General features: G+C 43.2%; 1 protein-coding gene across 1 annotated transcript in view; it reads left to right on the top strand.

The window, feature by feature from the left end:
• The window catches only part of LOC148518799 (cytochrome P450 2G1-like), a 75,553-nt gene extending 60,610 nt beyond the window's left edge, over positions 1-14,943 (top strand). Inside the window, exons 7-9 of the mRNA XM_088477127.1 lie at positions 4,156-4,343; positions 7,194-7,335; positions 14,762-14,943. Coding sequence (XP_088333253.1) covers positions 4,156-4,343; positions 7,194-7,335; positions 14,762-14,943 — 512 coding nt within the window. The remainder of the gene's footprint in view (positions 1-4,155; positions 4,344-7,193; positions 7,336-14,761) is intronic.
• Positions 14,944-21,375: the final 6,432 nt, after the last annotated feature.

The following is a 21,375-nucleotide window of genomic DNA, read 5'->3' as shown; positions in this document are numbered from 1 at the left end:
GAACTGCTCATGATCCAAAACATATCACCTCATCATTGAAGCATGGTGGTGGTAGTGTCATGGAAATGGGCATGTATGGCTGCCAATGGAACTGGTTCCCTTGTATTTATTGATGATGTGACTGCTGACAAAAGCAGCAGAATGAATTCTGAAGTGTTTTGGGCAATATTATATGCTCATATTCAGTCAAATGCTTCAGAACTCATTGGACAGCGATTCACATTGCAGATGGACAATGACCCGAAGCATACTGCAAAAGCAACCAAAGAGTTTTTTAAGGCTAAAAAGTGGATTGTTGTGCAATGGCCAATTCAATCCCCTGACCTAAATCCGATTGAGCATGCATTTCACTTGATGAAGACAAAACTGAAGGGAAAATGCCCCAAGAACAAGCAGGAACTGAAGACATTTGCAGTAGAGGCCTGGCAGAGCATCACCAGGGATGAAACCCAACGTCTGGTGATGTCTATGCATTCCAGACTTCAGGCTGTAATTGCCTGCAAAGGATTTGCATCAAAGTATTAAAAAGTGAAAGTTAGATTTAGGATTGTTTAGTTTGTCCCATTACTTTTGGCCCCTTAAAAAGTGGGAGGCACATATAGAAACCGTTGAAATTCCTACACCGTTCACCTGATTTGGATGTAATTACCCTCAAATTAAATCTGAAAGTCTGCAGTTAAAGCACATCTTGTTTGTTTCATTTCAAAGCCATTGTGGTGGTGAATAGAGGCCAAAATATGAAAATTCTGTCAATGTCCCAATATTTATGCAGCTGGCTGTAAATATGTCACAGCAATTTACCATGGGGTTGGCGGGGCTTAAATATGCAAAAAGTCCAGCCCTGTCCTCCCTATCACCGCCCACCTGCTTCTTCTCCCCGGGCTTCTCCAGGGGAGTAAAAATATGTAGGCGAGTATGACCTTATATGTGTATCTCATCTATGGTAAACCCTATTATCTGCATTTATAATGCTTAGGTATTCCCCCTTATCTAAATAAGCTAAACTTAAATGTTGCCATTAGAAAACTACTGCTTTCCACATGTCAGCACATTTCACACATATATTGAACACAAATGACATAAATAGTAAATAACTTTATTTTTCAGGAACACCTCTTTGCAGGATTTCCAAAGTAGGTTTTTTTTTCTGGAACTCCTTTTACAGTAAATGATTAGCTATCATATTTAAATTCACTGCTTAATTTAACAGTTTTGCAGAACTGCACAACTTCACTTAGAATTTCCTAAAAACGCTCTTGCAAGGTGTTATTTACCAAATAAGACAATAACATGTAATTTCAAGAATAAATAACACAACTTACATTATTTTACCACAATACAAACTTAATCAAGAATAACCCAATTTATCTTATTTGTACTGCAATATAAAACCCTGGCTGCAATTAGAAGTTTCTCAGGCCATGAATTAGGTTAACCTTGTTGGTGCACATGTTTTTTTTCTATTATTATTGCAGTGAATCCTGAATGGATAATAGCTGACTAACTGTCACAGTAGTAAGGAAGCTAAGATTTGGTTGTATGGAGGAATTACTGTCTCTTTTTTTTATAGAAGTACTGCAACTCATTCTAGGGATCTTACTTGAGATACAGTACTACTTGTTATGGTTTTAGTATTCTGCAGATCCAGCCTGGGACCCTTGAGTAGGACTGTAGTGCACAGGAAATGTGGAAGCTTGATGATACTGACTCATGATTCTACATAGGAGAATAGGCACACTAGTAACTATGTTGGAACCATGGACTGGTCAAATGCACGGCTACAGAAGTAGAACCAGAGTTAACAGTCCAGATCCTCTGGGCAGCCCCTAGCCCAGAGCCACATAAAGGCTTGTGGGGACCTTTGGGCTAAGAACTGGAAACCAATGAGGAACTCAGGTACTTAGAGTCAGATTAGGTTATACAGCTTATAGGACACCTCAATGTACAGACCATATTCTGCACACTGAACTCTAGCCCTCAAAACTACACCCTACTCAGAACCAGCCCAATAGCACACAGCACAAGAAAACCAATACAAGGTCAGACAATAGAATAGCCATTTAACCTGAAGTGAACCACAGAGCATGGAGTTAACAGAGTACTCTCCTAATAGTAGTATCCAGCAACACCAGCATAGAGCAGGATATACAGAGATGGTACAAGTGGTGATACACAGCAGCAGACAAGATGATCCTCAGATGCACACATCAGCTCGGTAAGCAGGAGGGTAAATCTGTATGCAATGTGGAAGCTGCAGTGCTGGCAGATGACGATGATGCACACCAGCAGTTGGAATGCAGGTAACGGCTCTCAGAGAGCAGCACTGGATAGCAGAGTAGCCCACACTGTAACAATAGAATTCACTGGAGACAAGACAACAGGACACAAGGAGTGAGACCTGGAGCCAAGTACTATACTTGGAAGGCAGAAATTGTTTAGGCAATGGGTTGAATCCAAGGGTTGGATTATATAGGGAGTGGTGAATTGTCATTGGCCTGGCTGACTAGGTGAGCACACAGGTGCATCAGACAATTACAGGGAATTGTCTCTGAGAAGTTTTGAACATGGAAATACATTTTTCAGTCTGTATGGGGTGCTAAGACCCCAATCCGTGATACTATTGTATATCAGCTGTCCAGTTCCAATATAATTACTGGCTACCAAGTTGCAAAGCCCAGTACTTGGCCTGCTAGCAGCAATAGGTTTCTAGATTACCTCTCTCCTATAATGAGTCAGCTTTGTGTAAAGTCAGTATGCAGCATTTATATAGCTACTTCACTCTCCTCTATCTGGGGTCACTCATATTTAAAGAAGCCATATTGTAGTTCTCAGTATTGCTGCTGTAATGCTGGCTGTCTACCTAATACATAATATAGAGGTATAAAGCTTTAGTTCCCTCCTTTACTTCAATGTCTGTATAATAGCAGGTCAGCAGCTGGGACTGGTGCTGGTTCTGATATAAGAGGATGGCTGTTCCCCCCACCACTACCTATGCAATTGGTGCTAGGTCAGAAGTGAGTGGGCCGGCAAGCTATGGAAGGCTAATGGAGCTACCTTGGTTACCTTAGGGCTTTTGCTGTTCCACTGCTAGGCTCATCACTCTTGGTCTGGCTCCAACAGGGCATTTCTCAGTGCCAAAAATAGCCTGTCCTATTCACAGCTGTACTATGCTGTGCTGCACTGATGAACAGTCTCTCTGGATGGTTTCTGTATTGGCCCAGTCTCTCTACCCAAAGCCTGGCACACCTCTGGTCCTGCTGTAACTCCATCCCCGAAACAGCACTGCAACACACCCTGACAGGAGAGCTGTCCAGACCAAGATCCTTCTCCTCATGTAAGTCTACAAAAGAGCTGTCCTCAATCCGCCCCTTCACAGCTCTGCTCTGCCCCCAGGACAATTACCTCAGCTCTCCCCTGGGTAACTACCACCTGTCTCTAACTGTCACTTGCCTGAGCACCTGACACTGCTCATGTGATGACCTCCTGAGCAGCTGCAGAGGCTGCTATATATAATGACATACACGTGGCCGTTTTCCTGTCATTTTATAGTGCCGAACCCCATCGCCGACTTGGGACTCTGGAGAGGTAAGTAATACTATGGGTGCAGGGTGTGATGTGTGTGGCCCCTCTGGACCCAGGGGCCCGTGTACCCTGCACACCCTGCACCCATTATAGATACGCCCCTGGATACAATCCATATACAGAATGTGCTAAACATGTAAAAAGCATTTTGTATTCTGCTGCTGTCAGCTATGAGATTCTGTACAACAAAAAGTCATGTTTAATATAGTAGCTCGACTAAAGGGAAAACATGTTTTTTTATTTGAACAAAATATCTTATGGAATCTAGTTTCTACATTTTATAGAATATTTCTTTATTCTAAATAAATGCAATGTCAGACATATCATGGTACAATACAAATTTTACAGAGCACCCTTGCATTTTTGAGAGGATTTATTGTTTCATTGTTTAAAATCAACAGAACAATGAACTTTGTATTTTATTAAGGTTTTATTAAGGTTTCATAGAGCTTCTTTGACGTTATAGTGACATTCTAACACGGTGGCACAAACAGGCAGCTTTTACAACAGCATCTTTGCTACAATTTTGAATATTATCCTGATTTTTTCTTTTATATTTTTCCTATCCTCAAGCTAAAGTGCATGACGAAATTGACCAAGTAATTGGCCGACATCGCATCCCAACCATGCAAGACCGGAACATTATGCCTTATTCAGAAGCAATGATCTATGAAATGCAAAGATTCATCGACCTAATTCCATTGGGTTTACCAAGGAAAACCATAAAAGATGTGAAGCTAAAAGGATACACATTACCAAAGGTATATATATATATATATATATATATATATTCATAAGTCCATCTTATCCACCAAGAGACAGGGGCATGACTAGACCTAGGGGGCCATAGCAAAACTTTCATGACCCCCCTAGGTCTCAGCCACCTGATACTTAACCTCTCTCCACTTCATATCTCTCTCTAAGCTTTGATAATTATGGGCAACTGTATTGTAACTCAGCAGAGCAGAAGTCATGAATAACGCCAATGTCTGGTACAGTACGCTACATTGTAATTCTAATAGAGAAATGTTAGACACTGATTCAAGAAACTCATTGATCTAGCAATTTCAAAAATTATGATGCCAGATATTTATAGACCCTGAAGTGTGCCAGGCGCTCTTGATGTCATTATAGCATATTCAATTAAAATATCTGTCTTTTACAAATGCTGGTATTTAAATCAGCTTGAATGACCACCGGACATCAGCTCAGTGGTTCAAATCCCAATGCCGGCAGCCCCATGGGTAAGTATACTATCTCTACCCCTCTCCCCCCCTAACACTAACCTTTCCTTAGGGGCGCCTAACCCTAACCTCCTCCCCTAGTGCCTAACCCTAACTTCCCCCCGTTAGTGGCTAAACCTAATCCTGCTGGGGGGGTGCCTAACCTTAACCTCCCCGCCTAGTGCCTAAACCTAACCCCAATTCCCCTAGCCTAACCCTAACCTTCCCTGGTGGGTGCCTAACCCTATATCCTCCCAGGGGTCCCTAAATCTTACCCCCTCCATCCCCAGCTAAGTGTATACTCACCCCCGGCAGAGGATGATCAGTCTGGCGTCCTCTCAGAGTTCCGACATTGGGATTAACATAGGCATTGGTATTTCAATGCTTATATTAAATCCCTTGCTGGGATTAAAGTGTCTGGTTGGAGACCGGTGGCCATGTGGCCACCGGTCTCATAACTACATTCCTTCCAGGGATGATAAATTATGCCATTCACAGAAGCTGGTGCTATAGTATGTGCGTTCAGTACTAAATGCTATACAGTGACTGTATTGTATTTTTGGGGGGGGCTTTTTATTTGTAACATAAAAAGTTTGAGCACTGACCAAGTTTCTTAAAGTACAAAGCATAAGTACATTATTATAACACTGCAGATTTGGTAAGACAAATAACACTGGGAAGAGTAGAGGAACTCACTCTTCAGTAGTTTTAAGGAGCATGCAGAGGTGAGTTGTGTGGAGTAAATCCAATACTCATTGTGAACATGTACCCAAGACACAGTATTGGTAAGTAAACAGAGGCAGAGAAACTGAAGTACTGTAGACAACAAGTGATATAAGCTTTAATAGGATACATGGTAGAGAAGTAAAGGTGATGACTGGCAAGTTATGAACAGGGCTGAAAAGCTTTCATAGTAACTGTATGTTAGGTCAAATGTGATACTGGGGAGGCTTGTATTGAAGCTGCCTAGGTAAGAGAGTGAGTTTTAGAGGAGGAAGCGCAATAAGAAAAATATTGTAGTTGAGTATGAGAGGAAGTGACCATGGTAAGGTAGCAGTCAGAAGAGGAGTGGAGAGAACAGGAGGGAGTATGCAATTAGATCAGGATGGATATAAGGAGTGCAGGAATGGTTTAAGACTTTCAATGTGAGAGTGAGAAGTTTTAACTGAATTTTGAGAGAGTCCAGGAACTAGTGAAACAGGTTGTAGAGGGATAGATAGATGTCAAATTACAGGAGAGGAAAATGAGATGAACAAGAAAGTTTAGTATAAACTGAAATGGGTAGAGGTGAGTAAGTGGGATACCAAAGTGTAGGAGGTTACATTAGTCCAAGTAGGAAATGATTAGTGCATGGTTAGGGGTTTTGGTGGCAACAGGGATGACAGTTCTGGAGATGGTTGTGAGGTGAAATCAGAAGAATTGGGAGATGGCCTGAATGTGAAGAGTGAAGTAGAAAGAGGAGTTGATGATGACACTACGGCAGAAGACTTCAGGATATGCTTAGACATCCAGTATTAAATGGCAAAAAAACAGTTAGAGATGGATGGTGAGAGGAGAAGAGATGTGTTGTATGTGGAGAGTGAAAAAAGTACAGGTTTTGAGGATGACACTGAGGCAGTAGGAGAGAGGAGAAGTACTTTAGATTTGTCATCATATGGTAGTGGATGCCAATAGAGCTAAGATTTTCAAGGGAGGAGGCATAGAGGGAGGAGAGAAGGAGCATAGAATGGACCCTTGTGGTATCTCTAAAGGTAGAAGGAGGAAGGGGGAAGTGTAGTCAGAGCTACATACTGAAAAATAGTGGTTGCTGAGCTAAAAGATGAACTATAATAGGATAGAGTTACAGATGCCATTAGTTGGCAAAGCAGAGGAAAGGGCTAAGTCAGTAGATAGGGACAGTAAGATTACAATAAGGGTTTCTTAAGGATAAGGGAGGCAAGGGTGTGTTTTAGAAAAGAGGGAACAGAGCCTGAAGTGAAAGACCAATTGAAGAGATGGGCGGGACAGAACAAGCATCAGTAAAGAGGGAACAGAGGAATGGGATCAAGGGATCAAGCCGCATAGAACATATTGTCTATGGTGGATCAAGTCTATAGAAAACAGTCTTGCTTTGAAAACAATATATAGACTACAAATGCCAGCATATACATTACTTTCACAGTATCATGGTACAGTACTTAAAGAACTATTGAAATTATCATGTGTCAGTATCCACGGCATGCTGTAACCAGTAGTGCACTTGTAATAAAAATACATTATAACAAAACATACAATCACTTAATTTAAGCAATAGATTGGCAATGGAGCAAGTGAAAAAAGACACTTATCAGTTAGAAATGTGAAAGTATTGTTATTGCACTCTCACAATGGAATTTCTCATGTTTCCAGGATACCGATGTTTTCCCAATACTGACATCTGTGCTGAAAGATCCGACCTGTTTTAAGTACCCTACAGAATTCAACCCTGCCAATTTTCTCAATGAGAATGGAGAGTTTCAGAAGAATAATGCCTTCATGCCTCTAGGTGCAGGTATACACCTTATATTTATATAAAATATATGTCAATTTCAGATATATTTCCTGTATTAAAAATTAGAGATGTGCGGTTCTGTTTCCCGTAAACACTGAACATACCCGAACTTGGGGGTAACAAGTGGAATAGAGTCAATACTCTGGTTATTCTGCAAAGTGTGGATCTCAGACCAGGGCACAATGTAATTTATTTGTGTTTTGGATTGCATAGAAGAGTCCCTCCCCCATGATTGGGTGTTATTTCACTTAGGAGAGTGGAGAAAGAGAGTGTAGGACAGTGGGCTGCAGCAGTGCTAAAAAATTTCATTAGGATGCCATCAAGTGCTCCTATTAGGGTGCCAGTAGGAAAAAGCGTTGTAGATGGAATAGGTGATGGGAAGGGTGACTGCAGGCACCTTTGCTAGTGTGTGGTTGGTTGTCAGACACACTAGCTGAAGCTGCAGTCCAATGAACTGTAGTTTTATCTGTACACATGCTAATGCAGGATTTCCAAAATTCAATCCTAAATGCACCCTACAACTAGCTACACATTATAAGATCTCACCTACTAGCTCCGTTGATGCTGGTCTCCTTGGGCTGGCACGTACCTGTTGCTGCTGGGTGTCTGACAGTACCAGCTGTGGTGACATGGAGGCAGCTAGTCAATCCTCCATGCTGGTCTCCTCCACCATGTAGTGCAGGCATCTGTGGCAGGGCCGTAACTAGGGTAGTGCGACCAGTGCCATGGCACAGGGCACCGCAGAGCCTGTCAATTTTCCTTTTATTATCATTCTCACTTGTAGCTTCCTCTACTTTCATCCCCAGCATCTCCTGGCCTCCCCTATCTCTTACCTGGCCCTTCCCTATGAGGCCATGGCCCTTTTTCAGGTGCACTATCTTATGCCCCTATTTAAAAAATGAAAGGGGGGCACCAATGCTCTCTCTGGTACAGGGCACCAAAAAGTCTAGTTACAGCTTTGATCTGTGGCTCCCATAGAAGCATACACACTGACCTGTGTTACATTTCAATGGGAAATTTCAATCTTCGCACTATAAAGGAAGACTATGTTCCTGCATGTCTCCAGCGTCTGGTACAGCCTCCAATCTAGTGCCTACCAGCTTCGTACTAGGGAACTCAGACAGAGGAGCACCACCCAAATTTTTTTAAGGGAGTTCCAGGTAAAAACCTGTGGCATGTTAGACTTTGCACCTTTGTTGTGGATATTAGTCAATTCCAAAAGTACCTGTCAGCATCCAGACTATCCTTGAGAGTACAGTATAGTCTGGCCATAAAAACATTGATGCCGCTGGTAAACTAGGGGTGAGCGGGTTCGGATTTCTGAAATCCGAACCCCCCCGAGCCCCCCCGATCCGAGTCCGATCCGAATCAGGCTCGACTTTTCCCGCCTGACTCGGATCTGAAATCGAGGCAAAACGTCATCATCCCGCCTTCCGAGTCTCGCGGGTTTTGGATCCTATATAAGGTACCCACGTCGGCGCCATTTTCTCACTCGGCTGTGGACAGTGAAGAGGGAGGGTGGGAGTTAGGGCTGTGTAGTGTAGTGTAGTGTAGTGCTGCTGTTGTCCACTACTTCAAAGTCCATAGGGGCTGGCTGTGTTGTGCTGTGCTGCTGTTGTTAATAGGGGCTGTGTCCACTACTTCAAAGTCCATAGGGGCTGGCTGGACTGTGTTGTGCAGTCAGTTCTCCATAGGGGCTGTGTCCACTCCAAAGTCCTGTGCAGTGTCCCAGTCCTAAAGAGGTGCTGTAGTGTTGTCCAGGGGGTGCTCTGTCCAACAGGGGTGCTCCCCCCAAGTGCTAAAAAAATAATATATTTTCTGTGTTTGTGAATTGTGTGCGCAGTAGCCACACGTGCATCAACAAAGTAGTGCCAAGCGTGCGCCTGTGTCATAAGTAAAGGGCCGGCTGGCTTGACCATTAAAGGGTGCTGTAACCCCCAAAAGTACACTCCAGTCCAAACCAAAAAAAAAATATTTTCTGTGTTTGTGAATTGTGTGCGCAGTAGCCGCACGTGCATCAACAAAGTAGTGCCAAGCGTGCGCCTGTGTCATAAGTAAAGGGCCGGCTGGCTTGACCGTTAAGGGTGCTGTAACCCCCGAAAGTACACTCCAGTCCAAACCAAAAAAAAAATTATTTTCTGTGTTTGTGAATTGTGTGCGCAGTAGCCGCACGTGCATCAACAAAGTAGTGCCAAGCGTGCGCCTGTGTCATAAGTAAAGGGCCGGCTGGCTTGACCGTTAAGGGTGCTGTAACCCCCGAAAGTACACTCCAGTCCAAACCAAAAAAAAAATTATTTTCTGTGTTTGTGAATTGTGTGCGCAGTAGCCGCACGTGCATCAACAAAGTAGTGCCAAGCGTGCGCCTGTGTCATAAGTAAAGGGCCGGCTGGCTTGACCATTAAGGGTGCTGTAACCCCCAAAAGTACACTCCAGTCCAAACCAAAAAAAAAATTATTTTCTGTGTTTGTGAATTGTGTGCGCAGTAGCCGCACGTGCATCAACAAAGTAGTGCCAAGCGTGCGCCTGTGTCATAAGTAAAGGGCCGGCTGGCTTGACCGTTAAAGGGTGCTGTAACCCCCAAAGTACACTCCAGTCCAAACCAAAAAAAAAATTATTTTCTGTGTTTGTGAATTGTGTGCGCAGTAGCCGCATGTGCATCAACAAAGTAGTGCCAAGCGTGCGCCTGTGTCATAAGTAAAGGGCCAGCTGGCTTGACCGTTAAAGGGTGCTGTAACCCCCAAAGTACACTCCAGTCCAAACCAAAAAAAAATTAATTTTCTGTGTTTGTGAATTGTGTGCGCAGTAGCCGCACGTGCATCAACAAAGTAGTGCCAAGCGTGCGCCTGTGTCATAAGTAAAGGGCCGGCTGGCTTGACCATTAAAGGGTGCTGTAACCCCCGAAAGTACACTCCAGTCCAAACCAAAAAAAAAATTATTTTCTGTGTTTGTGAATTGTGTGCGCAGTAGCCGCACGTGCATCAACAAAGTAGTGCCAAGCGTGCGCCTGTGTCATAAGTAAAGGGCCGGCTGGCTTGACCGTTAAAGGGTGCTGTAACCCCCAAAGTACACTCCAGTCCAAACCGAAAAAAAATTATTTTCTGTGTTTGTGAATTGTGTGCGCAGTAGCCGCACGTGCATCAACAAAGTAGTGCCAAGTGTGCGCCTGTGTCATAAGTAAAGGGCCGCCTGGCTTGACCGTTAAAGGGTGCTGTAACCCCCGAAAGTACACTCCAGTCCAAACCAAAAAAAAAATTATTTTCTGTGTTTGTGAATTGTGTGCGCAGTAGCCGCACGTGCATCAACAAAGTAGTGCCAAGTGTGCGCCTGTGTCATAAGTAAAGGGCCGGCTGGCTTGACCGTTAAAGGGTGCTGTAACCCCCGAAAGTACACTCCAGTCCAAACCAAAAAAAAAATTATTTTCTGTGTTTGTGAATTGTGTGCGCAGTAGCCGCACGTGCATCAACAAAGTAGTGCCAAGCGTGCGCCTGTGTCATAAGTAAAGGGCCGGCTGGCTTGACCGTTAAAGGGTTCTGTAACCCCCAAAGTACACTCCAAACCAAAAAAATATATATTTTCTGTGTTTGTGACTTGTGTGCACTGTGGCTGCACGTGCATCAACAAAGGAGCAGCGCCAAGCGTGCGCCTGTGTCCCATAAGTAAAGAGCCGGCTGGCTCATTTCTTAAAGGGTGGTGCAACCCACAAAGTGCACTACTCTCCAGCAAAAATAAAAAAATATTTTCTGTGTTTGTGTGCGCTTTAGCCGCACGTATATATATCAATATAACATAAATGGAGGACCAAACTTTCTCTGATAAAAATAAAATAGGGAAAGATCAAGAACCACTTCCTACTAGTGCTGTTGCTGCTGCTGGGAGTTGTTCATCATCCCAGAGAGGAAGTAGGAACATCACTACTTTTACTAAACAATTGACCCTCCAACAGTCCCTAGCGATGAGGATGAAGTACGACAGCAGTCATCCTGAAGCAAAACGTATAACTGAGGCCTTGACTGCTATGTTGGTGTTAGACGTGCGTCCGGTATCCGACATTAGTGCAGTGGGATTTAGACAATTGATGGAGGTAGTGTGTCCTCGGTTCCAAATCCCGTCTAGATTCCACCTGCATCCTCAAAGCAGCAGCGACAAGCGTGCGTCTGTCTGTTAAAGGGTGGTGACACCCTCAAAGTGTGCTACACAAACAATTAAAATATTGTTCTTTTTTTTTCTGTCTTTGTGAAATGTGTGGGCTGTAGCCGCACCTGCATCCTTAAAGCAGCAGCGACAAGCGTGCGTCTGTCTGTTAAAGGGTGGTGACACCCTCAAAGTGTGCTACACAAACAATTAAAATATTGTTCTTTTTTTTTCTGTCTTTGTGAATTGTGTGGGCTGTAGCCGCACTTGCATCCTCAAAGCAGCAGCGACAAGCGTGCGTCTGTCTGTTAAAGGGTGTTGTAACTCTCAAAGTGCTCCAAAAAATCAAAAAAATTTTTTTAATGTGTTTGTGACTTGTGTGCGATGTAGCCACACTTGCATCCTCAAAGCAGCAGCGACAAGCGTGCGTCTGTCTGTTAAAGGGTGGTGACACCCTCAAAGTGTGCTACACAAACAATAAAAATATTCTTTTTTCTGTCTTTGTGAATTGTGTGGGCTGTAGCCGCACCTGCATCCTTAAAGCAGCAGCGACAAGCGTGCGTCTGTCTGTTAAAGGGTGGTGACACCCTCACAGTGTGCTACACAAACAATTAAAATATTGTTCTTTTTTTTTCGGTCTTTGTGAAATGTGTGGGCTGTAGCCGCACCTGCATCCTTAAAGCAGCAGCGACAAGCGTGCGTCTGTCTGTTAAAGGGTGGTGACACCCTCATAGTGTGCTACACAAACAATTAAAATATTGTTCTTTTTTTTTCTGTCTTTGTGAATTGTGTGGGCTGTAGCCGCACTTGCATCCTCAAAGCAGCAGCGACAAGCGTGCGTCTGTCTGTTAAAGGGTGTTGTAACTCTCAAAGTGCTCCAAAAAATCAAAAAATTTTTTTTAATGTGTTTGTGACTTGTGTGCGATGTAGCCACACTTGCATCCTCAAAGCAGCAGCGACAAGCGTGCGTCTGTCTGTTAAAGGGTGGTGACACCCTCAAAGTGTGCTACACAAACAATAAAAATATTCTTTTTTCTGTCTTTGTGAATTGTGTGGGCTGTAGCCGCACCTGCATCCTTAAAGCAGCAGCGACAAGCGTGCGTCTGTCTGTTAAAGGGTGGTGACACCCTCACAGTGTGCTACACAAACAATTAAAATATTGTTCTTTTTTTTTCGGTCTTTGTGAAATGTGTGGGCTGTAGCCGCACCTGCATCCTTAAAGCAGCAGCGACAAGCGTGCGTCTGTCTGTTAAAGGGTGGTGACACCCTCAAAGTGTGCTACACAAACAATTAAAATATTGTTCTTTTTTTTTCTGTCTTTGTGAATTGTGTGGGCTGTAGCCGCACTTGCGTCCTCAAAGCAGCAGCGACAAGCGTGCGTCTGTCTGTTAAAGGGTGTTGTAACTCTCAAAGTGCTCCAAAAAAATCAAAAAATTTTTTTTAATGTGTTTGTGACTTGTATGCGATGTAGCCACACTTGCATCCTCAAAGCAGCAGCGACAAGCGTGCGTCTGTCTGTTAAAGGATTACATCGGTGACAGCATCCAAGTAGGCATGTCAGACAGTCCGTACCTGTACTGGCAGGAAAAAGAAGCAATTTGGAGGTCCCTGTACAAACTGGCTCTATTTTACCTGAGTTGCCCCCCCTCCAGTGTGTACTCCGAAAGAGTGTTTAGTGCAGCCGGGAACCTTGTTAGCGAAAGGCGTAGGAGGTTGCTTCCACAAAATGTGGAGAAGATGATGTTCATAAAATGAATGATCAACTCTTCCAGGGAGACCAGCCTCCAGAACGTACAGAGGGACCTGTGGTTCCAGCAGGGACGAATTAATACTCTGTGAGGATGAGGATGTACATAACACTGAAGAGGGTGAGGAATCTGTGGATGAGGAGGATGAGGACGACTTCTTGCCTCCGTAGAGCCAGTTTGTGCAGGGACAGATTAATTGCCAGCTTGTTTTGTGGGGGCCCAAACGAACCAATCATTTCAGCCACAGTTGTGTGGCAGACCCTGGCGCTGAAATGATTGGTTTGTTAAAGTGTGCATGTCCTGTTTATACAACATAAGGGTGGGTGGGAGGGCCCAAGGACAATTCCATCTTGCACCTCTTTTTTTTCTTTGCATTATGTACAGTTTGGGGCCTAGTTTTTCAATGCCATCCTTTCTGCCACTGCAGTTTCACGCCTAGATGGGTCACGTGTTTGTGCCGCCCACTCGTGTCGCTTAGCATAGTCATCCAGCTACCTCGGTGCAACCTTTTGGACATAAAAACACTATTGTGAGGTGTGAGGTATTCAGAATAGACTGGAAATGAGTGGAAATTAAGGTTATTGAGGTTAATAATAGCATAGGAGCAGAAAAACCTACAAATTCTGTGATTTTAGCTGTTTTTATGCTTTTTTTCAAAAAAATACAGATCCAAAACACAAAACCCAGAACCCAAAACACGGAAGGGTGGTTTTGGCAAAACCAATCCAGATCCAAAACACGAAGAAAGATCCAGATCCAAAACCAAAACACAAAACACGAAAAGTGGCCGGTGCACACCCCTATGGTAAACCATTGCCAAAAGAGCTTCTCTATTATCTCCTCCCCAGAATTGACAAAAGGAACAAGACCAGTCCCAGATAATGCTGTGCCTGATGGCACTTATCCAGTGGATTGATGCATTACAGCCTCCTCAAGCACAACCTGATTTAAAACACAGGCAGTGAAAATAATAGCACTTAAATGCAAAATTGGTAATATACCCCAAAATTTCTCACATTTATATTACTTTATATAACTGGGAACTTGTAATTTGTGATTTTATTTGATATATTTTATTGATATTTTCGCTTTGCTTTATTATGAAATCAATTAGTGTTAGCTTAAGGTGGGTACACACTACACAGATATACTGTATATGCAGATCGAATGATCTGCAGATGATGGTCATTAATACACACTGAACTACCATCATCTGCTTCTGGCTGTGGGTCCCACTGGCTGGGGGGCTTGTCCCACCCCCTCCTCGCAGCTTCTGCTGCATGTGTACTGGCGGTCAGCAGACTGACCATACTCACTGCCCGATCGACTGATATATCTGCCATTGGCTGTATGGCATAGTCAACACGATATGTCTGTAAATGACGTTGTTCAGACATATTGATAGTACATACTGGCCGACGGGCTCCAGTTATATCTGTCGGTGTTTACACAGCTTTAGAGCTCTCACTTCCAGATTTATGATAAATTCTTATTGTATTATTGAGACACTTTCTGACCATTTAATATCATGTCCTCACACTTCTTAGGAAAGAGAATTTGCCTCGGAGAGTCATTAGTACGAATGGAACTATTCCTCTTCCTTATCACCATCCTGCAAAATTTTAACTTGAAGTCCTCTGTTCCACTGGAAGAACTGGATACTACACCAAATGTATCTGGACTAGGGAACTTTCCAAAACCTTACAAAATTGTCTTTATTCCTCGTTAACTAGTAGAATGGTCTCAGAACATTTATCCCAACTTATGTTTGAGTTGTATTTTTTTTGCTGCACTTCTAATCAATTATACACTTAAAGTATATTTACTGTACATGCATGTGTGTTTGTGTAGTACTCAAACAAAATTGAAGCTGCTCAAATCAATCTGGCAATACTCTTCAGGTGCATGAAAAGGAGGGATCATACTAAACAGAAATACAGAAAGGGGAGTATCCCCTAAATATCCTCCTGCACACTAAATTGTACCTTCAAACAATTCATGAAAACTATATGGTAATAGAAATTCAGAGATATTTGTTGCCTGCATTTATAAGTACATGGTAAGCTGCCAGCTCACTTCACAGCTTCTCTGATACCGGCAGTTCCTACACTAGATGATAATAGTGCCCACTCTGGGCCATGTAATTGTCTGTTGTAAGGCCTCATGCTAAAGGCACTGATAACGCTGTGTATTCTGATTTATTTATAAACCTTACTTGTTATAAGAAGAACTGAAATAATTCACACCAATACAAATTCTAAAATAAATGACAATGCTTTTATTTAAAGACAGCATAATTATACATGCTTTTTGCCAATGCAGAATTACAACATAAACACTTCGGTTATATTAGCAGCAGTAGTAAGGAATACTTATAAAATAATTTTGTGACACCCAGTGCAGCATACCAGCCAATTTCATGCATACGTATGGCAACGGCACCCTGCAGACCCTCGTTGTGTTCCCCCTCCTCCTTCCTCCAAGTGTTCCCCGACTGCTCCCCCCCTCCCTCTCTCTCTGGGGAGTTTTTTTAACTATAACTCGTCCATATCTCTAATACATCCAAAATGGTGAATATTAATTTATTTAATATTCATATGTGCTAGGCACTAATTGGTTATACATCCTAACCATAATATAATGTTATCTTCTTGTTCTGTTCCCCTGTAGCTTCTTGTAGGCCAAGGCTATCTTGATTAGCCCTCTTTTTATTTATAAAGTCTGAAACTTGTTGTCTGCTGTTCTGCACATGCTGAAAGCTGACATAGATTTTAAACCCATGATTCCTACTGCTAGAACAAAACGGCTTACAATTCTTATTGCTAACCACTAAACAAGATGGCAGCTTTATCAGTTCTAACTTATATACCGTATATCTCGGCAGTTAATCACACCTGCATAGAAATAAACACTAATTTCTATATACTTATTAATACATCATTTAAGATGCCTTTAGATCAAACATTAAACAAAATGACTAATGCAGCTGGGACCCATCTATTTACTTTGGAGAGGGGAGGGTAGGCCTTAATCCTCTCCAGGCCTGAGACCATTTGACAAATGTGACCCAGCTGCATCTCACACAAATATACTAATTCTGAATCTTATCTTAAACATTTCTATATATTCTGCATTGCAATATAGCGAAAATAAATGAACATAAATATGCATATATTCGTGAATTGCTGAAGGAATATGTATGACCACATATTCCTGTGTTATCAGCCCATACAGAAATACATCCAAATTGAGAGCCAGCTTACCTGGGAGTCACCCCTGAGAACTCCAATTAGCACTACAAGAGCCAGCATGCCCTCCAAATGCTGGATCATTCATGCCTCTCAAAACAGCAAACATAAAATGGAAGCTGCTGAAATCAATTTGGCAATACTCTTCAGGTGCATGAAAAGAAGGGGTCATACTAAACAGAAAATCAGAAAGGGGAGTATCCCCTAAATATCCTCCAGGATGCTAAATTGTACCTGCAAAATAATTCAAGCTAAACGTGCAAAAGACAGGTTGAGAAAAAAAGTTTTGTTTATGAGAACACATCTGTATGAGCGGGTCTCAGAGTTTACTCTTGAAGAGGGTGAGGAGTGGTATAAATGTCCATCCACGAGCCCCACAATTTATTTAGTCTACTAGAATCATTATTTTGAACACTAAGATGTATTCCAAATTATAATCTTGTCAAATTCTACTGATAGTTTATAAAAACAAGGAAGGCTCTGGATTTTTCTGATACAAGACAATGTCACATTTACAGAAGTGGTCATTTGTAGGTGTGTGAAACATTTTTGTATTTGTTTAGGAGTATAAGGATATTAGGGCTGTATAAATGTAGAGCCAACAGATGACAGCCTTGAGGGCTGGAATGTATAGTACTAGTCATTTCCAAGGGTTAAGGATTTGATGCAGCCAGTGGGCTATAGGAGCAGCCTTGAGGGCTGATGGTTGCCTTTATAGTCGTGGCCAAGGGACTGATGATGTGGAGCAGCCATTGGGCTGTTGGAACAGCCTTGGGGGCTGATAGTGACCTGGGGCCCCAGGGCCATTGTAGCTTTTGGGCTGATGAGACTCAGGTGAGGTATGCAACAACAAGAACATGGGCTGCTGCCAGTGCCGCCAAGATGACACTGGCATCAATGTACTAAATTGCGCACCTGGAACGCAGAGTAGCTACCAGTGCTGCCAGGATGACACTGGTGGTGGTGTGCTAGATTGCACACCTGGAGTGCTAAATTGCAACTGGTGCAGCCGTGTTAACACAAGCCGGTGGCAACAGATGCTTCTGAGGTAGGAACGCACTGTGCTGCCTAGATGGTATAAGCAGCATCTGTGGATGAGATGCAGGTGGAGCCACCTGGATGGAATAAATGGCACCAACAAAACACAGTTTTACTGGCTCAGAAACTTGACTGACAAGAGACTGGAAACCGGATGTATGAAAAACTCTATCACCGGCATGGAGTGAAGGGCTGGCTGGAATTTAACAGACACAGGGCCCAACCAGAGCCAGCTTTCCTTAACAATGCACTTGTGCTGTGCACAGATATGAGAAACAATTAGCATGCACCTGACACTGCACACAGACAGGCAGTAATTAATACAGTGCCTCAGGCTGGAAACTGCAAACAACATGATCTGCTTAACCGCAGATCCTGACAAGGGCATAGGGTGTCTAAAACTCATGTCCTGGTTACAGTCTCAATCAGAGGGTGCATTTTTGCCTAGAAAAATTAGTTTGGGACAACACCACCACCACACAATGGAATGTGCCTTTACAACCACACAATCTCCATCAAAGGAGGATGTATCCAGAAAGATGGCATACAGTCTTCTAAAGTCAAGGTATCACTGATAAAACAATTTAAAAGCATTTTTTAATTATATATTAGTACAAATTGATACAGAGGGCTTTATTTACAAAGTAGAGGTGGGTTGCAGGTGAAAATTTAAAACAGCACCCTCTGTCAGTGTAAAGTTTGGTGCACTTTAAATGTAACACCTTCCATTGCAGTGATGACACTAGCATATAAGCTTAGCTACAGTATGAAATTAGCTACTGTATATATGTAAGGGTTGGGGTGCCTTTCTGAGATGTAGGGGCTGCATGTAGGACTTAACAGACCTGATCCTGATCACGCCACTTGGTTCAGTTTCTTGTGCCTGCTCAGCAGCTGCAGTCAGAACTCTGCTCCCAGGCAGATTACATACAGCTGGGCACTGAGCACTCCTCACAACCACAGTGGACTCTAACAGCAGGTGGTTCTTGTCTTCAGCTTCTCATCTTGGTCTGTCCTTGGGCTCAATCCTCTCCCAGGGTCTGTCTCTGCCCCTGCCTCTCTCCCTTTCAGACACAGGGGGAGGGTAGCACTTGGAGCATTGGTGCCATCAGTCTCACGAGGCTAGGCGTGCCAAGAGGGGCTGTTTGACGCAACTGTAGCAAAGTCAAGTGAGGACACACCTGTAGACCATTCTGCTCAATGAGGCCACTATGGGCCAATGTACATAGATGATGTATCCATCTGGACTCACATTTCAGTAACTTCAATGACTTATTGCCACCTCTAATGGAAGGGAGGATATGGTCAATCATACAATATTTTAATGCTAACTGAGAATGAAGAGCACTAGCATAATAGCGAGCTACAGGTTGTTCACTAACACCAGTGTTCATTGATACCCTAATGGCTAATCTGTGTGCAACCATTCGTTCCTTGAAATATCTTTCTGTCATAGAATATCAAGACAGTTTGTGTGGTTCTATGACATCACACCCAGTGCGTGCATCACCATGGTTACAAAGTATAATTACAAGTAGAATATAAGAATACATACAGTAATAAAAATCAATACTAAACTTGGACAGTTAAGGCCAACTTATGTCTCTTACATTGAACCTATTATATTGACCATCATACAGCTTTGCCCTGTTACATAATTGCTGAACATGCTACAAACATGCACACGCATCGCGCCATGCAATTACCCGCGGCTTCATACACTATAGTACGCTATGGCGTGCACTGTGATTGCACCATGCAATCCTTTGGGGTCGCGCCATGTGTGCCGCGATTTTCTGCCCAAGCGGCAAAGATGTAACTGGGCACATCTGTATGTGTATTTAATTAATAAATAAGATACATTAGATTCTAGGCATTATTACACATAGGGTATAGTTTAAAATGACTAATACACATCTGGTGGTACAAATAGAAAATACATGTATCATATAGGAGAATTCATTGAAACTCCAATACAAATGGCAAGATGAATATGTAATGTGCTTATAAAAAGCATCGAAGACCAAGGGATTCATTGATCCTTTTTGGGGCGAGTAACAATTTGCCCCGATCACCTCCCCTACACAAAGGAGGCACTTGATCAATAATTTTTTTCTCATAGATGTTTAAGAGTGGCCTGCATTGCTAAATAAACCTGAAGAACAATGACCTGAAGTCACTTTATTTCCTGTGTGATAAGTCCAATGAGTGCCACTGTATGTGCTATGATAGATAGATGATAGATAGCTTATGTATATACTGTACAGTATAACAATAATATATATTGTTTGCTCGCACACACATACACAGAGCCGACCCTAGCAAATTTGGTGCCCTAGGCAAAATTTGGACTGGTGCCCCCGAGCAAATAATCCTACCACCAATTTTATGGCCGGTACACACTAAACGATGTCAAGTGTGTACCGAGCTTGTTAGCGACGGGACCTGATAGGGTGCTGGCATCAGCAAGTGCATACACACTTGCCAATGCCCGCAGTGACATAGTGATGGTGTTACGGTGGTGGCCATACTGCATTCAGCAGCATAGCCCTTGCTAACGATGTCGCCCATCAGACCTGCATGCAGGTCCGAGGAGCGATGTCACTGACAATGAGCAGGATATTGAGTATAATATAGTCTTGGTTATAGCATTTTCATCATCAATCTTCACAGCAGTGGGGTCAGGGTTGGAGTGGTCCACAGGGGAAATCTGCCTGTGGGCCCACCCCTCCTCTAGGTGTCAGGTTCCAGTCCTCAAATTATAGATTGTTACTCTATTAGATGGTCAGTTACCAGGAACACTGATCAGCATGGGTGCTTGGTTCTCTTCTATAGAAACTACACCAAGATTTGCCCATTGGTTAGCCAAGCATCTGTGGTGGCTGGCCACACCCCCTCTGGTGGATGACTGCACCCTTTTAAGCATGGGCCCCTACCACTGTATTCCCCTGATGGGCCCTGCATGTCCCAGTCTGACACTGAGTCAGCTATAACACACACATACATATCTATAAAAATATACATATATGTGTGTATATATATATATATATATATATATATATATATATCGCACATATACATGAACCGGCACTCTACTGGCAGCTGACACCAACTATAACTGGCTGGGGTGCCTTGCTCTATGGTAGCAGAGATCCATACATACTCCAGTAAGAACAAACAGGCGTCACTCCCAGACTGCTGTACAAACGAGTGTATTAATAGATCGACGTTTCGGGGCCTTTCACCCTGTCCTGATGAAGGGGTGAAAGGCCCCGAAACATCGATCTATAAATACACTCGTTTTGTACAGCAGTCTGGGAGTGACGCCTGTTTGTTCTTACTGGTATATATATATATATATATATATATATACATACACACAAAATAACTGTGTAATGTCTCCTCAATGTGCAAGCCCCAATGGCTCCACCTGTGAGAGAGATGGGACAGCCTTTGGAGAGGACAACTGGCCACCAGGGTAAGTATAGGAGTGGTTTGGTGAAAGGGGGTGTTGAGATGGAGCCATGATGGGGTGGTGGTCAGAACATGGCTGTGATGGATGGGGTGGAGGAGAAGGACAGCAGAGAGAAGGTGGGATTAGCCAGAAGAGAGGTAGAGCAGAGCAAGGGGGGAGGGGGAGGGGGAGAGACTGTGGTGACATGCAGTTAAACTATATATACAGTGTATGTGTATATATATATATATATAGTATATATATATATATATATATCCTCCAGCCCCCAGACCCCTGTCATTCCAACCTTTACCCTCTGCAGCCCCATCCCCCTCATTCGATCCTTCAGCCACCTGTGTCCCCTCCAGCCCTCTGTGGTCTCTCCAGTCTTGTCATTTCAGCCTCCAGCCATTATCCCAGC

This window comes from Taudactylus pleione, unplaced genomic scaffold (assembly GCF_031769625.1).
Source record: "Taudactylus pleione unplaced genomic scaffold, aTauple2 ptg000199l, whole genome shotgun sequence".
In the NCBI taxonomy this organism is placed as follows: Eukaryota; Metazoa; Chordata; class Amphibia; order Anura; family Myobatrachidae; genus Taudactylus; species Taudactylus pleione.
Note: the sequence above shows the minus strand (reverse complement) of the source record. Positions and strands in the feature narration are given on the sequence as shown.